This window comes from Lissotriton helveticus, chromosome 3_1 (assembly GCF_964261635.1).
Source record: "Lissotriton helveticus chromosome 3_1, aLisHel1.1, whole genome shotgun sequence".
Lineage (NCBI taxonomy): Eukaryota > Metazoa > Chordata > Amphibia > Caudata > Salamandridae > Lissotriton > Lissotriton helveticus.
This window is the reverse complement of record NC_136061.1, coordinates 1,939,850,496-1,939,878,125: the sequence shown is the minus strand read 5'-3', so window position 1 is coordinate 1,939,878,125 and position 27,630 is coordinate 1,939,850,496. Positions and strand designations below refer to the sequence as shown.

The 27,630-nt window shown below is 44.7% G+C and overlaps 1 protein-coding gene across 3 annotated transcripts in view; it reads right to left on the bottom strand.

Moving 5' to 3' along the window:
• The window catches only part of ANP32A (acidic nuclear phosphoprotein 32 family member A), a 109,858-nt gene that overhangs the window by 51,907 nt on the left and 30,321 nt on the right, over positions 1 to 27,630 (bottom strand). The window contains exon 1 of one of the 3 annotated variants that reach the window (XM_078683008.1): positions 6,145 to 6,306. The exons of the other annotated variants lie outside the window; for them this stretch is intronic. Coding sequence (XP_078539134.1) covers positions 6,145 to 6,270 — 126 coding nt within the window. The 5' untranslated portion in view covers positions 6,271 to 6,306. Of the gene's footprint in view, positions 1 to 6,144; positions 6,307 to 27,630 lie in introns of those variants that run through there. 3 annotated transcript variants of the gene reach the window in all.

Here is a 27,630-nt window from a genome sequence, read left to right as displayed (position 1 = left end):
GATCCCTCCTCAGGAAGTCATAGTTTTTTCTTTCTAGTGGGATATCGTTGTTATTTGCTGTGTCTGTGCAGAGTAGGCGCTGGTGAGTCTAGCTGTCTCTGACAAGTGAGTGGTATTATTTTTTAGTATATAGAGCTTTGTGATCAAGCCAAACTTTGTTTATGACTTATTGTACACAGTGGTGGTTCTTGTTGACTTATTTGTGAAGTTACTTTTCTTAGTAAGGATTATGGTTAGCCGCAGGATGACCGCTCAGCAGGAGAACCATGGTTCAGTGACTGACTCTGCATCTAAGGCAGAGGAGGGAATGGGAGATTCTGGCAATTAATTTTCTGTCTGAGAGGACTCATCCGATGATGAAGCTACTCTCAATGCAGATGAACTGCCTGTTTTAGAGGAGGACATTGATGTGCCGATAGCGCAGCAGAGAGGCATCTGGATTGCAGCCTGGGGCTGCAAGGCTTCTCATTAGAAGAGATGACCTCTGTGCTGCCCCCGACATGGTGCAGCTGGCGTTGCCTGCCTTTACTGGTGTTGCAGGGTGTGGAGTGGATACTGAAAACTTTTTGTCTATAAATTTCATTCAGTTGTTTATGGACTATATATTTTTGGATGAGATTGTTGAGCAGACTGTATGCTGAACGGTATTGGAGGGACAACAGTGCCAGACTTAAGCAACGCTCTAGGGCTACCCGGTGGACTCCCAAGAATCTGGATGAGTTAAAAAAGTTATTGGATTTACTTTTTTGATGGCCGTGATAAGGTAACAGTCAATGTCTTCATATTGGTCTACTAGTCCCTTGATGACAATGGCTATATTTCCTGCAATCGTGATTGGTATTTGCTTCTGCTGGGGATGCTGCATTTTGTTGATTGTGACCATGTTTTTAAGATTCTGCCTGTTGTTAATCACTTTGTAGATCGTTTTTCAGAAATCTATGCTACAGGGAAAGAAATACCTGTGGTTGAGTCTTTGGTCTTGTTTAAGGGCCGCTTGGTTTTTAGGCAGTACATTCCGAGCTTAGAGAGCATGTGTTGAAATGAAGATGTTTATGTGGTGTGAGAGTAGGACTGGATATGTCTCTAATTTCAGGATGTACACCGGTAGGGATTCTAGAATTGAAAGCCTCGGTTGTACGTCCACTGTCGGAGTGAGTGAGAAAAATTGTGTGGGGACTTGATAGAGGACCTTTTAACAAAGATCACCATTTATATGTAGATAACTCCGACACTGGTGTGCAACTGTTCACGGTATTGGTCAAAGTGGACACTGTTTGTGGAACAACCTGTTCTAACCGTAAAAGGTAACCCAAAATAAACTTGAGGGGACCGTGCAGTGCTGTGTATAGTGATGAACTTCTAGTTGTGCAGTTTGCAGACAGGAGAGAAGTGTACATGCCGACTACCATCCATGATGAAAGTACTTCACAGAATGACTGTTTGGGTTCAGGTTGCTGAAGTGCGCAAACCTGTGTGCATTTTAGACTGTAATAGTCACATGGGTGGTACTGATAGAGTAGATCAGAGGTCGGAACCGAACATTGCTCTTCGTGAGGCTCACATTTAGTATAAGTTGCCTATCCATCTTTTTAATTTAGCAACCTTTAATGCTTTTGTTGTATTTAAGGATTGTTCTCCAGAGTCAAGGATGACATTAGTTAATTTTCAGGAGTCTGTGATAGGCAGCCTTGTTGTAGTGGAACAGGCAAGTATTGCTTGAGTTGGAGTGGTGGAGGATGTGGCTAGATTGAAAGATCACCACTTCACTGATCACATTCCTCCCACGCCCAAAAAAGACTTTCCCAGTAGATGAAGAGTGTGTATGCAAAGAGTTGTGCCGAATGAGACTCGTATGTACTGCCGCGAGTGTACTTCTAAAACTGCGCTGTGTGCCTACTTGTTTTAGAATGTACCACACGCAAAATCAATCTTGGGAGCATCATAGAGTGTAAAACCAAACTGCCTGGTCTGTATTGTTTTATATTTTTGGTTCAGTTTCAAGTTTGATATTAGTGCAAAGTATTTATTAAGAACTTTTGTGTTAGCAGTGTTGTACTTACTTACAATTGGTTTGGGTTTTCTTCTTTTGTACAAAAACCAAAATGTGATGGCTATGTGCCTGGACTAGTGCTAGACTGGCAGGGTGCGTGGACTGGCGCTTGAACTGGTGGTGCACGTGGACCAGCGCCTGGTTGGCGATGCACGTTGACTGGCGCCTGGCTGGCAGCGTGTGAGTAGTGACTTGCTGCTGGTCACAACACACTGGTAGCCAAAGGTCAGTCTGTACACTTAGTCAGCCGGTGTAGTTGCTGTGTCAGGCATGTGGACGTATGAAAGTAATTGGCACTGGAATGGCGCTGTCTGCTGATATGAGTGTTGTAATGTGCTGGGCCCGCGGCTGGCAGTGTGAATGGTTTTGTGTGTGTCACGTATGAAAATGGCCTGTAAAGCGGCTTGGGCCTTGATGCAGCTTTTCAGCTCACAAACTGTGAGTCACTGGCTCAGGGTTATGAACTTTCAATTATTAATAGTGCATTCCATTTTTGTGAAATCGCTTATTAATAAAATGTTATATATTGAATCATCACTCAAACTCACTCGTGCCAAATACAACCAGTATGTCTGTGTACTTGAGGAATAGATGGTTGTGCAGCAATAATTGCCTTTTCTGTCTTTCCCTGCCAGGGTGTACATGGTCTCTTTTTGTGAACCTTGTAATGTTTTTGTTCCATGGCTGTCGGTGTGAATGGTCTTGTGTATATCACGTATGAAAGGTGTGTGAATGGTCTGTAAAGCGGTTGGAGCCTCGACACAGCTTTACAGCTCACGAGCTGTGAGGCACTGGTTCAGTGTTTTGAACTTTCAATTATTAACAGTGTATTTCATTTTTGTGAAATCTCTTATTAATAAAATGTCATATATTGAACCACCACTCACCCTAATACCAAATCCAACCAGTATGTGTGTGTACTTGAGGAATAAATGGCTGTGCAGCAATATTTGTCTTTTTTGTCTTTCTCTGCCAGGGTGGACATTGTCTCTAGGGAAAATCTACCACCTCTAGATATTTTCGTAAACTAAACACCCAGGGGGGTACACAGTAGTGTTTTTCTCATGGATCCCAACATGTTCTCTTACCCACAATGCCATGCAAACCTCAAAATGGGACTAAAATCACACATTTTCCTTGCATTACTGTGCCATAATCTTCCAGAATCAGAAAAAAACACAAATTTCCACCCACCCAGTGTTCTCCCAGATCTCACAATAAAAATGCTGTCTCACTTGTATGGGCCAAATACTTGCAACAAGAAAGAGTCCAAAACATATTGTGGAGTCATCAAAATGAACTATTACAAAACAACCTGGTTTTCAAGGGGGTCAACCAGCATTTTTGGTCCAAGGTTCGGCAGCCATCAAGGGAAATGTTGTATGTAGATCTCAGGACACTTCTAGTTAAGTTATAAGTAGCTTTATTGTAGACACAGCTGAGCGCACACCTCGCCATCTGACCAGACCATCAACTGACAAGAGTAGAACACTCCAGTACAAGTTAGAACACTCACATGTATTCTGAGAGGCTGAGGAGGTAAGAACACAAAGGAAGGGCTAATGACCACTGTCAGCCATGTTACATGAAGAACCAATATACAACACATCTTCCTCCTTTACAGAGAAAAAGGAAATAAATAAACAAATCACAAAAATGAAGCTTAATGTATGGAAGACAACAACAATAATAATAAAGACAGGTAAGCGGTCTACGATGTTGTGAATTATTTTAGTTCGTGAAGGCAAAGGAGCGTTGAGGGGTCAAGGGTGAATGGTGAGATGAGGCATCACCAACAAAACTGACAGGCATCACCACCACCTACTCCCCTTAGACTGATAAAAACAGGAAGATACACTCCACTTTCTCAAATCTGTCCTTGTCCAGCAAAAACAGAAAGAGACAGTTCACTTTCTTCAATCTGTTTCTGTCCACCACAGCTTTACGCTCCAAGTTGAAGATTAACATCTCAACAGATACCTCCATGTATTAGATTACAAATATCAGGATTTAATGTGCCCAAAGAAATTAATAAAGCCAGTTCTTTCTCTGTCCTTGTTCTGGAATAGGTGTCCCGGTTCTGATGATCTTTCTCCGGTTCTGGGCTTCTTTCTCCGTTTCTGGGCTTCTTTCTCCGTTTCTGGGCCTCTTTCTCCAGTTCTGAGCCTCTTTTTTGTTCTCTGTTGGTTGTGAACTCTGTGGCCCATTTTTCCCTTGTTTTTCTTTTGGGCTCTTAGTATTAATTCAGTTGGCTCTCTGACCCAGTTCTAGTTGCAGGACCTTTGTCCCCATTCGGGGCTCCCTGCCCAGGCTTTGGTTTTCTTTCTTAGAGTTTGGACTCCCTGTCCTAGTTTTGGACTATCTGTCCCGGTTCTGGAAACTTTGTCCCCATTGTGGACCCTCTGTTGTGGTTCTCCATCGTGGTTCTGGGACCTTTGCCCATCTTGATACTGGTTCTGAGACCTTTGTCCCCTCCTGGTTCTGGGACCTCTGTCCCCATAGTGGGCTCTCTGTCCTGGCTCGCCAACATGGTTCTGGACCTTAGCCCAATGCCGCTTCTGGAACCTTTGCTCCCCCTCTGCACTGATTCTGGGACTTTTGTCCCCTCCTGGTTCTGGGACCTTTGTCCCCATAGTGGGCTCTGGAACCTTTGTCCATTGCTGTTTCTGTGACCTTTGCTCCCTCTCTGTACCGGTTCTGGGACCTTTGTCCCCTCCTGGTTCTGGAACCTTCCCCGTTGTGAGCTGCCAGCTTCTTTTTTTCTTCTTCTTGTGTTTGTATCTTTCTTTTACTTTTGTGATACTAACACTTTCTTTACGTCTACTGTATTTAAATTGTCTTCTTTTGTTACTTCTGTGGCCGTATCATCGCTGTCCCGGTTCTGGGCTCACACTGGTTACTAGAATCCCTGTCCCAGTATTGTGCTCACTCTGGACTCTAGCTCCTGTTCTGGATTCTCTGCCCCTTTCCTAACTCTCTGTCGCCATTCTGGTTTGTTGGCACTGAGACCGACTGCCGAAATTCACTCATCAATATTCCAGGAAATCATCAGCTTATTATTAACACTATTGACTTTAGAATTAATGTAGTTGGCAGACGACGGAAGGAAGAAAACTGTTCTAAGAATTAGCTACGTATCTCTCTGAGTTACTGTCGATCCCATGCAGCAATCTTGAACTTCCAATTAACTTTATTGTCAATACCTGGTTGTGTAAACTGTGTATGCCTGGGTTAACCATATACAAAAATGGAGGGAGGCATATCAAACAAAACACAAGCACTGATAAAAATCACCGAAAGAAACACCCTAAATTGGAAGGCAGATTTGTGAAGACGATAAAGCTGAACTCACACTGGGATGTGTGCTTGATCAAGAGATTAAAGTGGTGTGCGCATCACCATGAGCGATGTTAAGCGTGAAGCGCAGGTAAAGCGCTGCGATGCATGAAGAAATCAAAGATGGCTGCTCCATGCAGCGTCGTGATGTTTATGGCTGCGAGGACACGACGTTGATGCCGAATCATGGAAGAAATGCCCCTTTTAATTATGCTGCAGTATTGACGCCATTGCTTGGCAATGTTCTGATGATGCAGAGGTCGCGCAAGTAGAAGGAAGCACGTGTCACTGTTGCCTGGCAACGCTTTGGACATGCAGAGATCGCGCATGCAAGAGGAAGCGCGCGCACTCAGTAACTGACTCACGGTTTACAAGAGTGACGTCACGAGTGCCTCGTATGTCATTTCTTTTTCTTCTCATTTTGTGTTCATTATCAGTTAAGACTAAGTCGTTATTTTCTCTCGAACAACACAATGAGATTGACTCACAGTTTAGAAGAGTTTTCTTCTCGTTTTGTGCTCATTAACAGTTAACACTAAGGCCCGATCTTTGCCCCCGATCAACACCATCAAATAAGACTGGGGTCCGATTTATGCCCCCGACCAACTCATTTCACAATGTTAATAATTACTGCCAAATAACGGGATCCGATCTTTGCTCAGGCTCAGTATTAATGAAGAATAAATAGACAGTCTTGTGGTAATCACTTTAGATGACGCATTCAGGGAGGGACACACACAGACCAGCAATTGACTCACGGTTGGAGCGAGTGACGTGTGAGGTATTTGCTTCTTCTTTTCTTTTCCTTCGTTTTTTCTAGTTTTCGCTCGTTTCTTCTTGTTTCTGTTGCTCACGTTACTGGCAGCAGATGGGTGGACCGCCATAGGTTCTTGGTGCGAGGTGTTGCTCGAAGCTGTGATGACTTCCTCTCTGGTTCGGTCAGCCAAATCATCGCCAAATTGTTGTAAGCTTTATTGTAGACACAGCTGAGCGCACACCTCACCAGCTGCCCAGACCATCAACTCACAAGAGTAGAAAACTCCGGTACAAGTTAGAACACTCACAGGTATTCTGAGAGGCTGAGGAGGTAAGAACACAAAGGAAGGGCTAATGACCATTGTCAGCCATGTTACATGAAGAACCAATATACAACAAATCTTCTTCCGTTACAGAGAAAAAGTAAATAAATAAACAATTTACAACAGGAAACCTACCAAACCCAGACATTTCTGAAAACCAGACAGCTGGGGAGTCCAGGGAGGTGTGGCATACGTGGCATATGTGGATCTCCCAATGTTTTCCTACCCAGAATCCCCTGCAAATCTCAAATTTAGCTGTAAAAATATATATATATATATATATATATATATATTTCCTCACATTTCTGTGTGAGAAAGTTGCGGGATCAACACAAATTTCCTACCATCCAGCGTTCCCCCCAGGTCTCCCGCACAGTCTAAAATGTGTTGTGGAGACATCAATATTATCCATCACAAAACGACCTGGTTTTGCAGGGGGGGTCATCTGCGTTTTTTATCCCAGGTTCAGCGGCCATCTAGAGAAACCTACCATACTCGGACATGTCTAAAAACTAGACACCTGGGGGAGTCCAACGAGGTGTGGCTTACGTGGATCCCCAACATTTGCCTACCAAGAACCCTCTACAAACCTCAACTCTAGCTAACTAAAATCCCTTTTTCCTGACATTTATGTGTGAGATCACTGCGCCAACACAAATTTGCTACCACCCAACATTCTCCTTGGTCTCCAGAGTAAAATGATACCTCACTTGTGTAGATGGGCCAAGGGCCTGTGACTGGGAAGGCCCACAAAAGGTTGAGAATGACGGGATAGCACAGTAAGATCTAAGCACTACATTTTAAAAAATATATATTTTTAAGCTGACTGCATTGGACACCCAAGTGAGGTTTATTTTTTATCGGAGACTTAGGGGAACACCCAACAATAGAACAAGTGTTATTACCAATTGACTTTATATGCATTTCTGCTTTCCAAAGACAGTATATAAAAAAAGAAGTCATTTTGAAAAATGTCTCTAATTTCATTGCAGTATGGGTACCCACAAATTGGGAGATATGCAAATAACCACTTATACTTTTCGCATTTCCGAAATACATAGGTTTTCTTGATATCAACTTTTCAATCTTTATATTTTACTAAACAAATTGCAGTATACCCGGTACACTATGAAAAACTATTGCAAGGCGGGCTCAGTTATTAGCTCTGGGTACCTCTGGTTCTTGGCAAACCTAGAAGTCCCATATATACCTAAAACCAGTAGGTTCCAGTGGACGTAACAGTATATTGCTTTCAAACATCTGCAATACAAATTAATGTTTTTTAATTTCAATATTTTTATTTCAACTGTTACCTTCTATAGGAAACCCTTGATGGATCTACATAATGACCTCTTCCCGAATTCAGAATGTTGTCTACTTTTTAGAAATGTATAGCTTTCCGAGATCCGTTATTGGTATCATACCCATTTCTACGCCTAACTGGAAGGGAGTTGAGAGCACAAAATAGTGATATTGAGTGGAAAATGTTGTTTTTCTGACAAAAGTCTGCCTGTTCCTGAAAGCTGAGAAAATTGTGATTATAGCACCACAAACCATTTGTTGGTACCATTTGCAGGAAAAAATCCAGATGCTTTCTTCTGCAGCACCTTTTCCCATTCCCCCCCCCCCCCCCCCCCCCCCCCCCCCCAAAAAACCCAAATGTAGCTGTATTTTGGCTAACTTATCGGTCTCCTCCAGTGGAATCCACATAACCTGGGTACCTTTAGAATTCCTAGGATGTTGAAAGAAAAGGATGCAAATTTGGCGATGACAAAAAGTTAAGGGTACCTAAGCTACCCCAAAAAGCCAAAAAAGGCTCAGCACGGGGGACGGGCAGCATAGCAGGCAAGGGGTTAAAAGTAAAGCACGGTGTGCCGCAATTGCTATAAAAGTCAATAAATGGAAAAGAAATGTGGCATCCTTTGTTTTTCTATTTATTGACTTTTGTAGCAATGGCGGTGCGCCGCGCTTTAGCTTTAAATGTTTAAAGCTTAAGAGCAGAGTGCTGCTATTGCCACAAAAGTCAATAAATAGAAAAACAAGTTGTGCGCTGAAAACCAGGAAAAATGGCAGCAATAATGGGAGTGTGGGAGTGCGTCTGTGAGTGAGGAAACAACAGATAGCCAGAGAAGGCCAACCAAAAGAAATAATCGGTGATGTCCTATGGGAGGGTACCAAGCACCAAAAGGCGGACACATGGACACTATTGACCAACCACAATAATGGAATTTCCAAAAAGCAGGACAACCAACAACCATCCAGAAGCACTGAGAGGAACTTAAAGACCATATTCCGAATACAATATGTCTCGAAGAGACAGTGCAAGTGCTGCCAAGGAGAGACCTAAAATTGGTCATCGTGCCTATATTGCATTACTGGTTTAATATTATTTCAATATGCCCGACTGGATATTATTTCAATACACAGCAATAGCTGCTTACCAAATGAAAAGGATATTATCTCAGTGGCTTGCACAGCAAGATCTTTGAAACCTCTGACCAAATACATTGCAGTATCATGATTAGATTATCCTGGCATGCCATTGTACAGCAATCCAGGATTCCCTTTCGCTACGGAAACTGAAGCAGGTCAGCAGCTCAGACAGAAAGATATCAACAAACAGGGCTAACTATTTAATAACGGCATATTCATATAAATTGGTGAGTGTTCTAAGTAAATAATCCAAGTTGTAGACCAGGTGGTAAGTTACAAGTAGTTCCTTTATTAGGTTTCAATTGTAGATGTAGAAGAAGAAGGTAAGATGGTAAATAAGATTGAAGTATAGCCCCACCAGGAGCAGTCTCCCTTTGCTCAGCCTCTCGTCCTCAACTGACACTCTTTCCACCAGTCCACACACCAACATTCCATGACATCATACAGCATTCTCCAGCTATGCAGACTGAACTGAAGAGAGAGTATTGATGTAAAGAAAGAAGAGAGGAATTAACCATTACAACATATCCTCTTTCTTCACAACAAAAGACAATAGAAGAATAAGAAGTAAAGAAACAGAAGGAAAGGAGTATTATCAGAACGTGATAATACATACAAAGTAAATGCAATAATGGAATGCAATAATGCAATGACATAAAATGAAACATAGTGCAATATTGCAGGCCACTCCATCAAGCCCATAGATTTTTGGCACCCTTTTTATAGATTCCCCAATAGCAAGGGGCAAGACACGCACGTAAGCCAGTTTGAACCAAGATGACTGAATGCAGCCATGTTGTATACCTGGGGACCAACACGGTTGCTATGCATCAACACAAACCCCTGGAATGACAAAATGGTGTTCTGCACCAGAAGGCGAGCGTAGTGGAGGACTGCATTAAAGCAATTGCCCAACAAGTTCCGATTTGCATGTATGTCAGTGTACAACTACAAACTAGTATGTGCTTGGGCAACTGTGCTATAATATTTATGTCCCAGTCAACAGGCATCATATGTAATGCATTTTTGTTGAGCAACAGTTAAAAGGGTTAAAGATGTAAAAAATATATTTACTGCTCAATGAGTTGCGGGATGGGTGTGGCCCAATTGACTTTCTGTCTCGGGTTGGCACATTGACAAAGTCTTTAGTACCTGAGGGTCTTGAAAGCCTATTTCTGGGCCGTGTTCTGGAGCATTGCTTCGGAAAACATTTGACAAGGGTTCAGATATAGACCATTAAACCTAAAGCCATAATATAAGACTGGAGATCAGAGGTTCATAGGCATGGTAACAGTACTACGATAATGATTTAATGTAAAAACTTTCAACCAGTGGTGATAAAAAGCGTGACTCGAACAAAGATAGACACTTCAAGACAGTCTAACACTCACAAATAGGCTTTGTCATTATTGTTACTCAGTGTAATTTAGTGTAGTTGCTTTCAGAGAGATAACACTAGAAGAATTGTTGCACATATTTCAACGTGATCAGTCTTTTACGGCCATATTTCAAACAGTCAAAGTCAAAGTCAAAAAGGTTTATTGCATAATTAATTAAAATCATTACAATTTCCACATGTTAGTATTATAATACAAAAGTGCTTAATAAAAGATTAGACTCTTCGTTTGTTAAAAAGATATAACATAATTATAAAAAGGGTTTCTTCCGGGGAAACTCCCACCGGCGTTAGGAGGTCAAAATGTTATTACATGTTTCTGCAAGGATTACCAGTCATTGGGATCAAGGCAGTGTTAGTTAACCCGCTTCTTTCACCCTGTCCTTGTTCCACAAGACTCAGGCGTTTTTTCACTTCTTCCACGAATTTTGTTCCCCGGCATGCCAAAATAATTGAGCTCCCTCCCAGCCAACAAGTTACCGCTTGCCTGCAGGTGCGAATTTTTAAATCATTGCAGATCTGTTTTAGTAATCGACGACGTAGTACCAGGAGAGCCGGGCAGACACACAAAAAGTGAGCTAGTGATTCTGTTTTGTAACTACAAAGTCTACAACTCTCGGTCTGGTGGTTACCTTTCCAGGATGGTACTAAGTCCTTCGAAATGTGCATACCCGTCCTATAGGCTGTAAAGGCTCCTTTTAAGTGCACATTGAAGTGAGAGGTTAAGTATACATGCGGTCGTCCAGCTTTGAAGGAGTTAATTATGGTCCAACCATGTCGCCGCTTGAGAAGTAACGCTTTGTCATCTTGGAAAGATTTCATCCTTGCTGCCTTGTTGGCTAATCTACTTATGGTCGCTTTATCCGTCACAGACTCCCATGCTCCTTCCAGCCCCAGCTCTGTTACGCAGCTTTTCAAATGTTTTCCCCAAGAGCACGGGGTTCCCTTCACTCCTTGATTTTTTATGGCTTCCCAGTTTAACCAATCCATTGAATCCGGATCTGCAGATCTTAACTTGTGACACAGTTTTATGAAGCCGCTCATGCTCCTATATTTCTGGTTTTGCAGTCCGAATTCCAGCCTTACTTGCGGGGCTGAAGCACTCTTTGGAAGATTAAAAACTGCTTTATAGATTTTGGTTTGGAGCTCATTTAGTAGGTCTATTTCCTTGCCACACCAGGTGACGAGACCATAAGACAGTGATGGTAAGATTTGTGCCGACATGACCTTCAAGAGGTGATTGTAGTTCGGGCAATTAATTTTTGTTTTTAGCAACCGATAAGCAAAGATTAGACTTTGGGCTTTTGCGCGTATTGAAGTTATATGCTCCGTTTCTTTTGCTCCCTGGGATATTGTTACTCCGAGGTATTTATACGAACCTTGTTCGTTCACCTTCGTCCCGTTGAACGTCCATGTGTAACTAAGATTTTTTGGGTCTACTAAACGGACCACTTTGGTTTTTTCTTTGTTTAAGTCCAGACCTTCTTGTCTTAAGTACACTGATAAGATGTTTAAAGCTCTTTGTAGACCAACTGGGGTTTTGCTCAGCAGGACTATGTCATAGGCGTATTGCAGACAGGGAATTCGCCGGTTTGCCAATGAAGGAGGGTGCAGTTCATCTGTATCCAGCACAGTTGCGAGATCAGAAAGGAAAAGGTTAAAAAGGGTGGGCGCTAAAACACAGCCTTGTTTTAGGCCCTGGTAGGTTGGTATGTTCCTTGTTGTGTAAGCTCCATTTCCCAATTTAACCTTTGCCCATGTATCTTCATGCAAAACTTTTATTGCCTGTATTAATTTTGATGGCGTCCCCCAAAGCTGCAATTTACCCCATAGACGCTCTCGGTTAACTCTGTCGAAGGCAGATTTGATGTCAACAAAACAGGCATATAATCGTGCGCCCTTTGCTGCTGTTCTATCCATTAATAATGACAGGCAAGTTAAGTTGGTAATTGTCCCCATGTTCCGCCTAAATCCTGTCTGGAACCAGGGGATTCTGTGAGATTCTTCGATCCAGTCTTGTAGCTTTAGGAGAATGCAAGAGGCGTAGAGCTTAGCTTCAACGTCTATCAGCGATATGAGTCTGTAATTTGTTGGGTTGCCATGGTCGCCCTGTTTAAATATTGGATGTATCACGTTTCCCTTCCATGATGCAGGTACCTGTGTGTCATGGTAGATTTGGTTAAACAGTGGCGTTAGGATTTCTGCCCAGATTTCCGGGTCATGTTTAAAGATGGCGTTGGGCAGACCATTTGGGCCTGGTGCTCCTTCAGCCTTTAGCCTTGAGATGATTTTACAGAGTTCCCCTCTAGTTGTTAATTCTGGGACTGTCATCTCCTCTTTTGAGCAATCCTTTATCACCGGTCCTACTGTACCAGTGTTGTAAATTCCCAACTGGCCATTCTCTACTGTATTTATTGCCCGTGTGTTGTTTGGGAGGCCTGCTGTTGTACTGTAAAGGGATTGCACGTGTTGAGACCAAGAGTCGGCTCCTACTCCTGCTTCCTGGTAGAGTTTTTGTCCTTTATTTAGGTCGTTAATGATGCCCCAAAATTCTCGACTATTGGGGTGTTTTCCTGCACTTAGCAATCTATACCATAGCTTCTCATTGTAGGCAGATTTTGCGATGTTTAGAGACTTCCTATAGGCGCTTCTGGCTTCTGTCAAATCCCCTTTGTTGGTTTGTAACCCCAGTTTTTTTTGCCGAGCTAAAAGTCGGACCGCATTTGCTACCCTCCTTTTTTTTGTTCTCAATTCATTGGAAAACCAGGGCTCCTTTTTAAGGGTAGACTTACTTGGTACACCTGAAGTTGCTGGAAATTTGTAAAGAAGGTCCAGGGCCAATAGCTCCCAATTTTTTACCAGATCCTCCTTTTTTTGCAGCCCTAACTCGGATTTTCGAGCAGTTGCGGCGAGCTGGATCTTTTCCAGCATTTCACCTCGCCATTTTAATTTCTTTAAATTGAATTTAGTGGCTTGGTGGAGCAGACTTGATATTTTCGGTGCCATGTTGGGCGCGGTGTTTAGAGAAGTTATTTGGGGGAAGTGGTCGCTTTCTGGCCGTTGGACGATTTTGAAGGTCTCAATGTCTGGAATTAAGTCGTCACTTACTATTGTATAGTCTATTGTTGAGTGGACCCTTCCACTCAGGTACGTAATACCTGCCGGCCTATCCCCCATCGTATTGCCGTTTAAAATCGTCAGACCCAGGACTTTTGGATCGAAGGCTAACCTGAGGCCTTCATTGGGCTGTCGCATGCTTCCTTTTGCCCTATGTTTACCGATAAGATCACAGTTGAAGTCCCCTGAGATTAGTAGTGGAAATCCTAGGTAGGTTTTTTGCAACATTTTAATCAGCGCCATCAGGCACATTTGTTTTTCTTTTTGTAACTTCCGATCCGGGTGGATATAGACATTGAGGATTATGATTTGCCACTGTTTGGGCCCAGCTAATGTGGATTCTGTGATTCTGGTCACTTGTACCCAGTTGAGGCCTACATCCAGTGTTTCTGATAACCAGTTGAATTTTTGAGAGATGTGAGTTGATAGACCACCCGGGGGTGCCCAAAATTTGAGTGTCTTTCTGCCGGGATGTGGTGGGTCTTAAAGCCTGGTATTACACTTGGTGCTAATTTCCAAGTCTCCTGCATCAGAATTATGTCTTGGTTGGAAAAAAAGAATTGTGTTTCATGGTCCAACTCCATTTCTTGGAATCCATGTACGTTCCATGTGCATACTGAAATTTTTGTTATGATTATTTTGGCACTCTGCGTTTCCTCCCTCCTGCATGGAGACGGGAAGAAATATTTCTCCGTATTAGGGTCCCTTTTTACACAGGAACTTTGGGACCCAGGACCAATCTGTTTTGTCCCGATCGTGCTGCCCAGTTGGTTGGTTAGAATCTATCAAGATTACCCCTTCCGCTATGCTTGCAGCGACTGGAGAGGCAGCACGTGCTCCTAAAAGACAGGAAAAAGGAGGACGTTTTTTTCCATTACCCTTTGATTCGTTGTAGGTGTTTATTTGTAGCGGAAATGGATATCTTGGGCTTGTGTTTCTTACAAGCGAGATTCCCCATGTTTCGAAGTGATCTTTTGTGGAGAATATCTTATCAGCGATGGCTTTTGAGGCCCACGTTGTGACGGTGACTTCAGATTCTATGTGATGGGGGATTCTTTTGAATTCAACTGTCAGAAGGTTCTGTGATGTTATCTCATTTAACTCCTCTATTTCCTGGAATAATTCTAGTAAGTTTCCTCGGTTTAAGAAGTCCTGAGGCCCCTTTGATGGATATCCTGGGATAAATGTTAGATTATGGAGTGTCGTTTCAGAATGGTGGAGGGTTTCATTGGAATCTTTAGGCTTTTGAGATTTCTTATTTTCCTTGAGTATGGAAATTGTAGAAGACGGGTCTCGCTTCCGGTCCATATTAGGTGACGATGTCAGATTAGTTGGACTTTGGCTTGGACCTGGATTGAGATACCCCTTTGAAAAAGATTTTTGCCTAGTTTGTAATAATTTACAACAAGGGGTGGTGATGGACAGAGTCTCTGAATTAAGCAGAGTACTCTCACCCAGTCAAGAGATCAGGGCTAGATCCAACACCGTTTTTTTAGCTCATTGCACCATCCCAGTTTCAGAACCTGGCTGTATGCAAATTAGTCTGTCCCTGGCCCAGTGCATCATGGGAACAGGGCAGACCAGACTACAAAAGCCAATTCTTACACTGGGAAGGACACAAGCTTCCGGGGACCGATTTCTGGCATTTCAGCCGTCTTCGGCCCGGCTTGCTTGAATCCTAAAAAACGGTGTTGGATCTAGCCCTGATCTCTTGACTGGGTGAGAGTATTCTGCTTAATTCAGAGACTCTGTCCCTCACCACCCCTTGTTGTAAATAGTTTGTAATAAGGCACAGGTGTGCTGCTTTTCCGAAATGGTAACACACATGCGGGTAGGTGCAATTTTAAGCTGTGATCCTTGAGTTTCTCCTGACTTTTTATTTGGGATGGATTCCGGATTCTGGCGGCTGAGCTGTGTTCCAGTGGACTTCGGACTATTATTGTCAGCCGGTTTTGCCTGATCTTGTCCCCCTAAGTAGTCTCCCGTATTATCTCTGGGCCTTATTTGCTCAGGGCCTCCCTTTTCGGTAATCCGGGTAAAATCGGCGTTTCCTTCCATGAGAATCAGGATGTTCTTTGTTACTGGTGTTTTTAGGTCTCGCCTGTCGATGCGCATGCGCATCGAGCAAGCGAGACTATAGGGGCTCATCCAGACTTTATCTAACTTGCAAGGAATCGTGGCGATTCCTTGCAGTGCCCGTGACTTTTAAGCTCAATGCGCATGTGCATTGAGCTTAAAAGCGCGTGCACATGCCCCCAGCCGCCTGCCTTGCCTACTCTCTCTCACAGCCTCCCCCAGCTCCGCCCCCTCACTACTTGATTGCACGGCCGCTAGGCCGTGCCTCCCCTACTCTCCTCCCCCCTCCTCCTCTCCTCCCCTGCCTGCCTGCCGCTAGGCCGTGCCTCCCCTACTCTCCTCCCCCCTCCTCCTCTCCTCCCCTGCCTGCCTGCCGCTAGGCCGTGCCTCCCCTACTCTCCTCCCCCCTCCTCCTCCTACTGCCGTGTCCTGTCTCTCCTCCTCTCCCTCTCTATACCCTCCCCCTCCCCCCCACCACTCCCATCAAGTCCCTCTGGCCCTTCCCTCCTCCCCGGACCCCTCCTCCCCTGCCCCCTCCTCCCCTGCCCCCTCCACCCTTTCTTGTTATACTAAAGTATTTAGCTCAAAGATGCACTGTATACAGAAAACAACCGGTTTATTTACTTGTTTTTTTCACTACAGAAAAGCTTTGTTATGTTTTGGGCAGGAATAAAAATGCAAGCCAGACTTATTAGCTTTGCCCGGAATATTATTCTAAATTGCTAGCTACGCTTTTCCACAGCCGCTTGTTTACTTTTTCGCCCTCCCATCTGCTAAATCCTTGGAGTCTACTTTGCAAACAACGGATGCGGACGTAGCAAAATTTCTCTGGTTGCTGTTACGCGCGCACCGTGTTTTCTAGCTCGGTTTCCTGTTCCCTTACCATCTGAGCCCAGCCCAGGATGTTACGTCCAGCCTCGGTCTCGAGCTGCCTGACTCGGCCCCGCCCACCTCATTTCCTCCTGTGGCAGGCAGGGAGGAAGCATCTCTGCCAGGACCAGGGCGAGGCCACCAGCTTAGAAGAGGCGCCAGCGGTGATCAAGGGGGCAAGCGGAGCATGGACAGCCAGGGAAGGAAAGTGATTGTCTGCGACAATGGCACCGGGGTAAGTGTCCGGAGAGGCCTGTCGGGTCACAACGCCTAGCCTGGTGAAGCTTGGCAACTTTACTTGGAAAAATAAGCAGAAGCTCCCCAGAAGCAGGAAGTGCAGAGGCTGTGCCTGTTTCTGCATTTATAATCAGAGTGCCACCACCCGGTTTCCTCCCTATTACATTTCTCAAATATTCAGAACCTGTTCTCTTCAAAGTATATAGTAGGTGATTTAAAAAAAGCATTGCAATGCACAACTACCGGAAATAAATGTTTTCTTCTCATGTTATCCGTGTTAGCTCCTCCTTTCTCTCAATTTCTTTCGCACCTTTCTTCCTCTCGTCTCCCGCTTTAGCCTCCCTGTATCTTCTTGCTCTCTTCATATACTGTTGATTTCCAGTTTTTTAAGCGCTTTATGTTGCATTTTTGCTTTCCCCAATCTTTACCGATGTAGGCAGATAACGTTATGTAAAGAACCACGGCTGAGCGTAAAATGAGTTACCAAGACCATACATGTAGCAGGGTTATGTGCTCTTTATTGAGAAAGAATGGTATATTGTTACAGTACTTTATGTCGCGTGTAAGCTTTTTTAGATTCGCAAATAAAAGGTGCAACTATGTTCCCACTCACCTTAGTTGCTCCTCGTATTTACCCCACCGTGGACGTTGAAAGGGATACTCTGTTGGGGTTATAACTTGTGATGCACAGGCTGCTAGATATATTGTTGTCACCTTCCCATTGTGCAACATGTTGTTATGCTTTTGTAGTCAGCCTCTTGACTGTGCTGTCGAAAAGGAGAATCTGCTCTTCAAGGTATGGAACCGGTGACTTGCAGACTGCTCACTGAGCTGACATTTTTTACCACCTGTTTATGTGCAAAATACTGTTCGGGTTGCGAAGTGAGTCTTTCGACTGTGGTGTGAAGGTGTGAAAGGGTGAATCAGTACTGCTATCATTCCAACCTATAACACGCAGACTGCTCACGGTCTGAAATTGTGTAGGACTTGTGCATTTAACACTAAAGAGAGAGTCTGTGTGTTAAACTTTGATGACTTAACTTACTCAACTTTAACTCTTACAACCTGAGCCAGCTTGTGGGTTGCCCCTTATTTCGACTCGATGTTTTATTAAAATCATTTCGACTCGGTTTTATTAAAATCATTTCGACTCGATGTTATATTAAAATCTTATTTAGCTTAATTTAAAGACTATATGTGGTTTCACTCGCTGATGCACACAGCAACTCCGCGGCGCTGACGCGCACAGTTGGATTTTAAATTGCGTGCCTACTTTACAGTTTACTCACTGATGCGCACAGCAGCTCCATGCTTTCTTGCAGACTCGCACAGCAGCGCTGATACGCACATCTTGATTTTAAAACTGCGTGTCTAGTTTACAGTTCACTCGCTGATGCGCACAGCAACTCTGCTGACGCGTTTAGCTGGATTTTAAATTGCGTGCCTACAGTACAATCGCACAACACTTTAGTACAAGTATTGCGTGTCTACTCTGCAATCTTTTCGCTGATGCGCACAGCAACTCTGAGTGCAGTCTCTTTCAATCGCTGACAAACACAGCACGTTCCCATCTAATTGTGTGTATACAGTACAACATATTATATCCTATGTCTTCATTAACAATATAGTGTATCTGTACTGAATATATATCCAGCATTTCAGACTGCATTTCAGAGCTTTTAGAAATGTTTATGGCTTTTTTTTTTTGAAATTCTTTAGCATTGGCTACAGGAAACAAAAATGCTAAAGATTTACAAAAAAAACCCATAAACAATTCTAAAAGCACTAACTCTAATGCTGCGAGACCTATTGCATTTTCAATGCTTGTTTCCATTGTGCCGCTAAGAGCTTCGGCTAGTACCAAGTTCATTGTGCTGTGTTGGTTAACGGATGTTATTATTGCACTCTGCCTAGGTTTGTCCTCCCTCGACGGTATTTGGGACCTTCGATTTGCTGGCATATGAATTAGACCGACCGTGCCATCTTGGGGCATGGTGGGAGAAACGGAATTGGAGTCCTGAGCGGTGTTTACATTAAAGATCGGAAACAGCTTCCCTGGGTCTGAAGTTTGTTGCTGCTTATACTTTAATCTGGCTTTACTGGCCTTTTTCTTTTGTCTCTTGGTTGCTGTTTTTTCCTCCTTAGCGACAATTTTTTCCTCTTCAACTAAAATTTGGGGGGGGGGCAATGCTGGTTCCTGATCTTGTGCTGATCTTTCTAGCCCCACTTCCCTAAAGATGTATTCTGAGTCCTTTAAGTGATTACTGGTTGAGAGATCCTTTATAAATGACCTGTGGGGGGAGCGTAATTTTTCCGGGGTAAGATTTGTGATTTTTTTCAACTGAATTGTGAGGGTATCTTACCTCCCGTAAAATGTCCATCAGAATTGCAGGTAGACTTGCTAGTTTTTCAATTATTGAGCCACAACCGCAGCAAAGCTGTTGTTTATTGAACTCTGATTGGGCCTCTAATTTCCCCTGATTTTTTAACAGTGAGGTAAGTGCGTCCATTTTTGAGTTTAAGCCCGCAATGTGGCCTGCCACTAGAGTGATGAGGTCGATTTGCACCTCCATTTTATTCGATTGAAGGTTCAGAACTTTTATGGCTTGATCTAAAGAGCTTAGTAAGGTCTTGATCCAAATGGTCGACTGGTCTCCCTCAGTCTTGTTTGAAACTTTCGTATTAATGTCCATCGAGCTGCCCGACGAGATGGTTATTGGTGCAGTTTGATTTACGTAAGGGTTGTTTATTGTCATATTGTTACTGTCATTTATTGTGAGGTTTTGCTGGTTTCTTTTTTCTACTGGCCCTCGGGGAGTAGACATCGCCAGACCTAGACTCGGGTATAGATTTTTCGGACTTGGTTCAGATTGTAATGCTCTGCCTTGGGTTTCTAGGTACATTGATATCCTTTCCGTCAGTTCTTCCAATTCGGAATCGTTTGACAAAAACAATGGTTTGTGCCATAGGTCACTATCGCACGGGGATTCAGCGTGTAGGTTGTCCTGGATTGTTGAGCCCTCCTTTGGTCTTGTCGGTCCTTTAGGATCGTTTACTTCTACCACATCGGTGAGTGTTGTTCTGTCAGTTGTTTTCCGGCTATTGTCCTTTGTGGTGGCATCCGTCATGGTGTGCTTTTGAGCTTCTATATGGTCGTTTTCCCCTTCGTGGGGGTATCCATGGTGTACTTGTGCGGTAATTGTCAGTGTGCTTCCCTTGGGTGAGGGACCCTTGGATTGTATACAGGGATTTGTCCCGTCGCTCGTGCTTGACTTGTTTTTGTCCAGAGAGGGTAGAACATTAATTGGGGAAATTGGGTTTGGCAAGTTGCTGGCTTCAGCTGTTGACGTATAGATCGCTGCAATTGGATCTTTTAAATAGAAGAATTTTAGGAGCCCCGAGTTTCTTGCGAATTTTGACCTTGATTCAGGGGTGGTCGCTGAGATCAACCTCTCCCTTTGGTTGGCTTGAGCCGCCAAAGATGAGTCGGCTACATTTGACTTCTTTGAATTTTTCGGGGGTTTCTTGTTTTCCACCGGTCGTCGAGTTCTCCCTGACCTCATTGTCCCCCGGTTAGGGCTTTTAGCCCACTACTCCGTTCGGCACGACTTTTGTAGATGAGTAAGCTTTGCTCTCGCTCTTTGTCTTGATCTCCCTCTGCCTGCGTGTGTATGCTGCGAGTACCCCCCTGCCCTGTCCCCGGCAGGTGCTTGCTGTCAGGATGCCTCTATTTTAGCACACCGCAGGTTGGGGTGGCTGAATGGGTGGGTCCACTTGTCCTCCGATTCTGACTTCGGCGTTGGCCCCGATGCTCTCTGTCCCCCAGCTGTCCCCCCAGCGCCTTTCCTCAGCATCCGACTACAGGGTACCAGATCGGCTTTGAGGCCCCCCCCCTGGGAGTTTTTTTCAAGGGGCCAGGCGAACTGGGCAGGGCTAGCTCGGCTGGACTGGACAGGCCCCCTTTCCACCTTCCTCCGTGGGGCTCGGCTCTCGCGCCTGCCTCCTGCCTGTGGCGTGTCAGCAACAGGGGCTGGCGTTGGGCGCTCGGCGCCTTTGTAGTAGCCTGCACCTTACAGGGGGTTTAGAACTCGTGGTTCGGGGGTCGGGGCTCAAGGCTCATAGTTCAAATTCTGACGATGAATTAGGAGGAGATGGCGGAGGCGGAGATGTAGGCGGCGGCAGAGTGGAGACGGTGTTGATTGCTATCCCAGTGCAGCGCTAACACCCGCTCACACCCGCCTGCAGCTTGCCTGCTCCGCAATATCACCCACCCTCCTTGATTCCTCAGCTCCTGCTCACCGGTTACTGGATGTGGTCAGCTATGATCGGGTTGCCTCCGCTGCCGCTGGTCTGCCGATGCTCTCGCTCTCTTACTGCTGCGCTGTGCTGCTTCTTCCAGCTGATTCTTGCACCCCTGCTTTAGCAAGCACAACGGGGTGGCAACGGGATGGAGATGGGCTGGAATGGAGATGGCAAGGTGGCAAGACAAGTGGCCCGCTCCCGTCTCCAGACGGTGGAACAATGGCGTTTTTCTGGCGTTCTATGCCGTTCTGTGGCTCTCTGGCTCCCTCCTCTGGTCACAAACCGCTGCTCTCCTTTGACCCCCGTGAGTCCAGTCTGCCCCGTGCTCTGAAAGAGCGGGGGGAAACAAGGCAGGCGCAGGCTGCACGGCACAGCTGGGGGCCAAAGCTATCACGGGCTGTACCGGGCTCCGCAGGGCGAGGGGAGCAGGTTCACGGCGTCTCAGCTCCACAGCGCCGTGGCTCTCCCTGCAGCTCACCTCCACCTCCACCTGCTCTCTCTCTGTCGGCCCCCGTGCTCTGAAAGAGCTGAGGAACAAGGCAGGCGCAGGCTGCACGGCACGGCTGGGGGCCAAAGCTGTCGCGGGCTGTACAGGGCTCCACAGGGCGGGGGGAGAAGGTTCACGGCGTCTCAGCTCCGCAGCGCCGTGGCTCTCCTTGCAGCTCGCCTCCACACTGCTCTCTCTCTGTCGGCAATCCGGAAAACGTGAACTGGAACATCAGCTTACTGTCACGGCCATTTCAAACAGTCAGGCATTACAGTAGTCAATAATTCTTAGCTTTCTCTTGGAATTATTGAATGTAAAAAGCGATGCTTTAGAAAGAAACTGCTTATTTATTAAATATGCATATGCCTTTGTTTTGTTCTTTGTAAAACCCATTAGTAAAGGGTTTCAGAAGATGTCGTTAATTACGGCACGTGTAGTTAATCACAGGGCATATATGTTTCTTTCTTACTAAACAGAGGTGAAGGAAATAAAGAGCTGTAGAATTAGAAAAGTAAAAATAATCTAGGTCAGCCATAAGCAAGCACTGAACCTTCCATATAGTGTGATGGTACATAAAATAACATGCATGAGGTTCCATCTTCCTGTGGATAGGAGCCCTCATTCTCACAAGGTACCACTGTACTTTAGCAACGGTGCTAGACCAATAGAAAAGAGTCTGCTGCCCTATGCAAAAATATTCAAGCATGCCTTTAAGTTTTTATATTAAGTAGAGCCAAATGGGCAAGGAGTTACATTAATCATTCAACATCGGATCACCACCCTATGTACTGCAAAATCTTTGAGCGAGAGCAGGGACACTCTAGACAGGAGCACAGCGCCATGAGGTGGTCTGAATGACTTATGAAAATTTTTAATTTTTGCCATGAGGAGAGAATAGTAGCCAAACCCAACTAGGCTGAAGATGGTCTGTCAGCCTATGTATGTCACATTTCTTTGCGTGCTGTCCTTGGTGGGCGCACAGGTCTGCTTTGAGGGCCCGTCAGGAAAAGACCAAGGTGCGATTGCACCACTGAAAAATCCATAAGTACCCTCCGTTCTGCATAGAGATTTTTTTTTTTCACTTTGAAGTGATAAAAAGTTTGACAACAGAGTCCCTCTTCATAAAGTGGACAAGAACATAAAAAGGCTCACGGTTACACTACCAATTACCATTCAGCTGAGCCAGGTCCTAAAGCAGCTAATGGTCTGATGGGAAACAAGTACATCTTTTTTTAAATAAACTATGTCGGCTTATTTATTTTTTTCTAACCATATTTTATTGGCATTTAAAATTCAACACAATACATACAGACCAACCTGTGTGGAACTATGTAAGTTTATAACAGCAATATAGTCACCTTTTTGAGGAGTGAAATGGATCTGTGGCTTTTAAATTGAGAGTGGGGCAATTAGAGGTTTATTTGTTTTTGAAAGAAAATAAGGAAACAGCCATATGATCACCAGGGTTGCCTGTCAGTATTGTGGTCAGGGCTGTAATAACAAGAGATTGAATGCTACACAGTGACTGTCACAACAGTATTGCCTGCAAGGAAAGTCACATATGGCCCTGACCATAAAGGAAACCAGGAAATATTACCAGAACTGTTTAACAAGCTTTGAAAAAACTCACCGACTGATTAGCAGGCCGAATCATGTCAGTTGTTTAGAGATTCACTTTCAAATGAAAGACAATCTTCCCATCATACTGAAATATTTCTCTTCACTGGACACATTACAAGTTATGGTGTTCTCAATTTAGTGTCGCACCCAGTGGAATCCGCCCACCACCAAACAACAGAAAATTCAGTCTTGGGAATTAGAGCCAGCCTTTTAGTAGGCCTTAGACTCGATCTCAGGAGGGCCTTCCAATTTATCGTGCTATGCTAGCTCTCCCCGGCAGTCGGTGCAATTGTTTATAAAATAACTAGCAGCCCGTCCCGACGTTGTCCGGGGGCAATGAGGCTTCCAGGTAGCAGGAACTCCCTTACCTCGCGTCAATTGCCCCCGAACAACGTCGGGACAGGCTGTCCAACAGAAATATCTTAGGGTCTATGGAGGTTCTTTGTTTACATGCATACCCTATAAAACTCCACAGTTAGAGACCTCCATACTACACATTTTGTCCGTCTTTTAAAACCCCACAGTTACAGACCTCCCGGGGGCAATGACGCTTCCAGGTATCAGGAACTCCCTTACCTCGCGTCATCCTCGGGGGCCGTCTCAGCCCCACGGCCCCACTGTCGGCGGCGCTGTCTTCCGCGCTCCTCCCGCCGCATTCGTTTTCCTCCCCACGGCTCCGCACTTCAGTGAACCGGGTGTAGGTTCCGCTCCTCCCGCTGAACGCCGCGTTAATTTTCCCTCCCCACTGCTGTCCGCCGCTCCTCCTCGCATGATGTCAGCACGTTAGCGCACACGACGGCCGGAGGTTCCGCTCCTCCCGCTGAACGCCGCGTTACTTTTCCCTCCCCACTGCTGTCCGCCGCTCCTCCTCGCATGATGTCAGCGCGTTAGCGCACACGACGGCCAGCGCTACTTCCAAGGGACTACTTTTTTTTCTATGGTATATTTTTTAAAGAACTTATTTTTGGGGGGGTATATAGCCTATGTCACTCTGCAGACCCTGCCAATTCCAATGATGTATTGGGTGTTTGGATTGGCGCTCTGGTTCCCGAGATTACCCGCCTCTAAGGTTCCCACTTCTTACTTTATAATAGTAGTATAGATAATGTGAATGAAGGTCGAGCATTTTTTAATTTCTAGTTTACACTGAGAAGTGAAAAACATACTTTTTAACGGTAAACCAGAATGTCTCAAATTTTTTACATTTGATATACATTTTGGCAATTGGTGGCAGCCAATAACACTGACATTTGACAGTACTGTAGCAAGAGAGCACAGAAAACCATGAAGTGACAAGATACCAAACTGTATACTTTGACACCACTTCCGACCATCCTGCAAAAGAGTACTTCCATCGGCAATGGAAATCATTCCATCACAGTATGTCTTGCAGAGATGCACAGATTTGATCTACGCATTCTCCCTTCAAAGTAATACTCCTTGCTGAAGCTACCTATTTAAAGCAGTCAAAAATATTCAAAGTCGAAATACACCTCAGACATTAAATATTGACCACTCTCCATAACTACCACCTCCTTCAGACGTCAGCCATATTTGTGAAAGACTGAACATTACATTTTTAGGTCGAGCCACGCTCTGCGAGACTGCTGTAGTAGAGTATGGGAGGGAGGCCACGCCCACACTCCTCCCATATTTTTCGTTGCCTTGGGTCATTGTTTTTCGTAAATGCTGTCTTCGGATTCGTTAATAGGCTTGTTAGTCCCTCCTTACTACGGCCTTGTCTTCATTTGTAACATCCCATGGCTACTGGCCCCTTTACTTCGGTTGTTACACAGGACCTGTTATTTAGTCTGTAAGCACTATTTACTTTTTTGAGTTTCTCTTACCGCAGACCGAACATGAGCTGCTTCAGCTGAAACCGCTTGTGTTTATTTAAGCAGCAGGGCTGCCTGCAAAACAGGTGCCCGCTTTCAATCACTTTAACCCTGCATTATCTTGTGTCTGTTTCAATACCCCTTCCCCCACCAGTAAAATGGATTTACAAATGATTAGCAAATTAAGTCATGTGAATTCCAGGTAGAACATATTCGTGTGCTAATGGGCTGAAGCTGACAACAGGACATCTGTTTTGCATGTCATCTGCACTAAGCCACCTGACGGGCTGTTTTATTAACAGCAAAACCCCCACCACCACCATCATCAATACCACCACCAATATCACCAATACCGCCGACACCAATACCGCCGACACCAATGCCGCCGACACCACCAATGCCGCCGACACCACCAATACCGCCACTCGCCACCACCAATATCAATACCTCAGTGCCTCTCGCTCACTAGTAATAGCAGGGGCACTGTAAGAGGCGGTGGGTGGCATTGCAGAGTCGTCCCATATGGAGGGGGTGGAGCCACAGATGAGGACTTCTGTTTTCTCAGAGTTGAGTTTCAGGCAGCTGTTCTTCATCGCAGTGGCGACGGCTTTCATCCCTTCTTGGAAATTGTATTTGGTGATGTTGGGTTCGTTGGTGAGGAAGAGAATAAGCTGGGTGTCATTGGCGTAGGAGATGTCGTCTGTGGCTCCTGACGATGGTTGCGAGGGGGCCATGTAGACGTTGAAGAGGGTGGGGCTGAAGGAGGAGCCCTGGGGCACTCTGCAGTTGGTCTCTGTTGGTTCCGAGTGGTAGAGAGGGAGTCTGACTCACTGACTTCTGCCAGTGAGGAAGGAGTATATTCAGTCACGGGCCTTGCCGTGGATGCCGGCGTCGTGGAGTCTGGTGGCTAGGATGCGGTGGGAGACAGTGTCGAGATGAAAGCCGTGGTGAGAGGGGCCAGCATTGCTAATGTGAATCGAGTGAATAAACCGCTGCAATACGATGTTGGGAAATCTTAGGCGATTGCTAAATTGCAAAGAGAGGCTGTACAGAGAAAAGCGAGCTAGAGAGATTACGGACCAGAAATGCAGGTCAGGTGAACTATACAGATCACTAGATAAATATTCATACACATCATATCAGTAGCCAATCCATAAAGAGGGTAAAAAGCAGGGAAATTTAAGACAAGCCACTAAGAGAACTACAGCCTGAGAGACTATCTTACAGATGCTTCCCCCTAAGGCATCTATTCTATTACAGTCAGGCCTTGTGTTCACAACCGTCGCTGCAGAATGTTTAATTATTCCAAGGTTATTTAAACAGGGCTGGTCTACCAAAACTGTCTTTAGAAATGAGAGATCTGAAACTGGCTCTAATCAGGGAGGAGTTGGGCGACTACACTCTAAAGTAAGTGGTGGGGGACTGCAGACAGCAATAGGCTCCAAAGAGAATTTTATCAAGGCGTCTCTGATCTTCTTCTCAATAGACACCTGCATTTCTATGTAGATACCTCAGATGCTGGTTACCCCTCCCTCCAATAGAGGTTCCTAAACCTGACAAGGATCACAACAATTTCAAGACACATAGACTCTTGGCTATGATCAACTCACATACAAAGATTCTTAAGAAAGCCACTGAGGGGAGAATGACGAGGGTAGCTCCAATGTTGGTTTATCATAAACAGGCTGACATCGAAAAGACATTTGATGCCGTTTAGGGAGCGTTTATTCCAGGTGCTGGAGAAATTATTTAGCATTTCGTCCATCATCTGTTCTTTTTGCATGTGTCGCCCTAAGTGAGAAGGGTTTGCCCAGGCACAGGTCACATGCTCGCCAAGCCACCAGATTCAAGCTATCCTAGCTGATATTGAGTGAAACCCTGAAACCAGTCCTAGGAGTTTGTTTCTCGTCCAGGGAGGGCCTGGCAGTTCGGGCTTGGCTGTTCCCATGGGGAACAGGGTCAAGACTGATTTGCATATGGGTCTAAACTGGAATGGCGTGGCGTGCAAAACAAACAATGGATTTAACCCAGATCTGTGACTGGGGAGATTGATTGATTCAGCATTCCATCTTTATGGAGAAATCATATTGGCCAATATTTCAGGAGCTGGATTAGACTATATCTTCAGACAAGAGCAATGAGAAATAGAATGGAGAGATCGGAGGAATGGAAATTAAGCAGCTGTGTCTGGCATGGCTGACTGTTATTGATGTTGAAGTTTACATTGGCCATGAAGCCTATGGAAAACATAGTGAGGGGAGATAATTGACTGGGTGACTTAGATAAGCGTTATAATTAATGATTCTGGGTTTTTACAGATAAATACAGACAGAAAACAATTTGTTTCCAGTCTGTATTTATTTTTAAAAGTAGAAAAAGACTGGAAACGGTGCTTCTTGGGAGAGATACTCCATTCTGTCTTTCATTAATTCAAAGCAACAGCTGATCAGATAGACAACAAGGAGTTAGAAAACATGTGTGATATTTCCTTAAATACACACATATCTTGAAACATATTTGTAGTAGAACGCTAATATGTACCTGTGAGTGTAATGTTTTGTTATACATGGCAAATTAATTTTGTAAAACAGGAGGTATCCATGTATGAGTGCACATCCAAGAGTTAAATAAACGTGGAAATATCACATTTTACAGCTCTATTTATTATCAAAACACAAAATAAATATGGATTAATACCAATAAGTTTAACAAACAAGCATTGGCATAGCCAATAGGTCTCGCATTTGGGACCTTATAAGTGTTTAGTTATCCAGCACAATATCCTTGGTGCA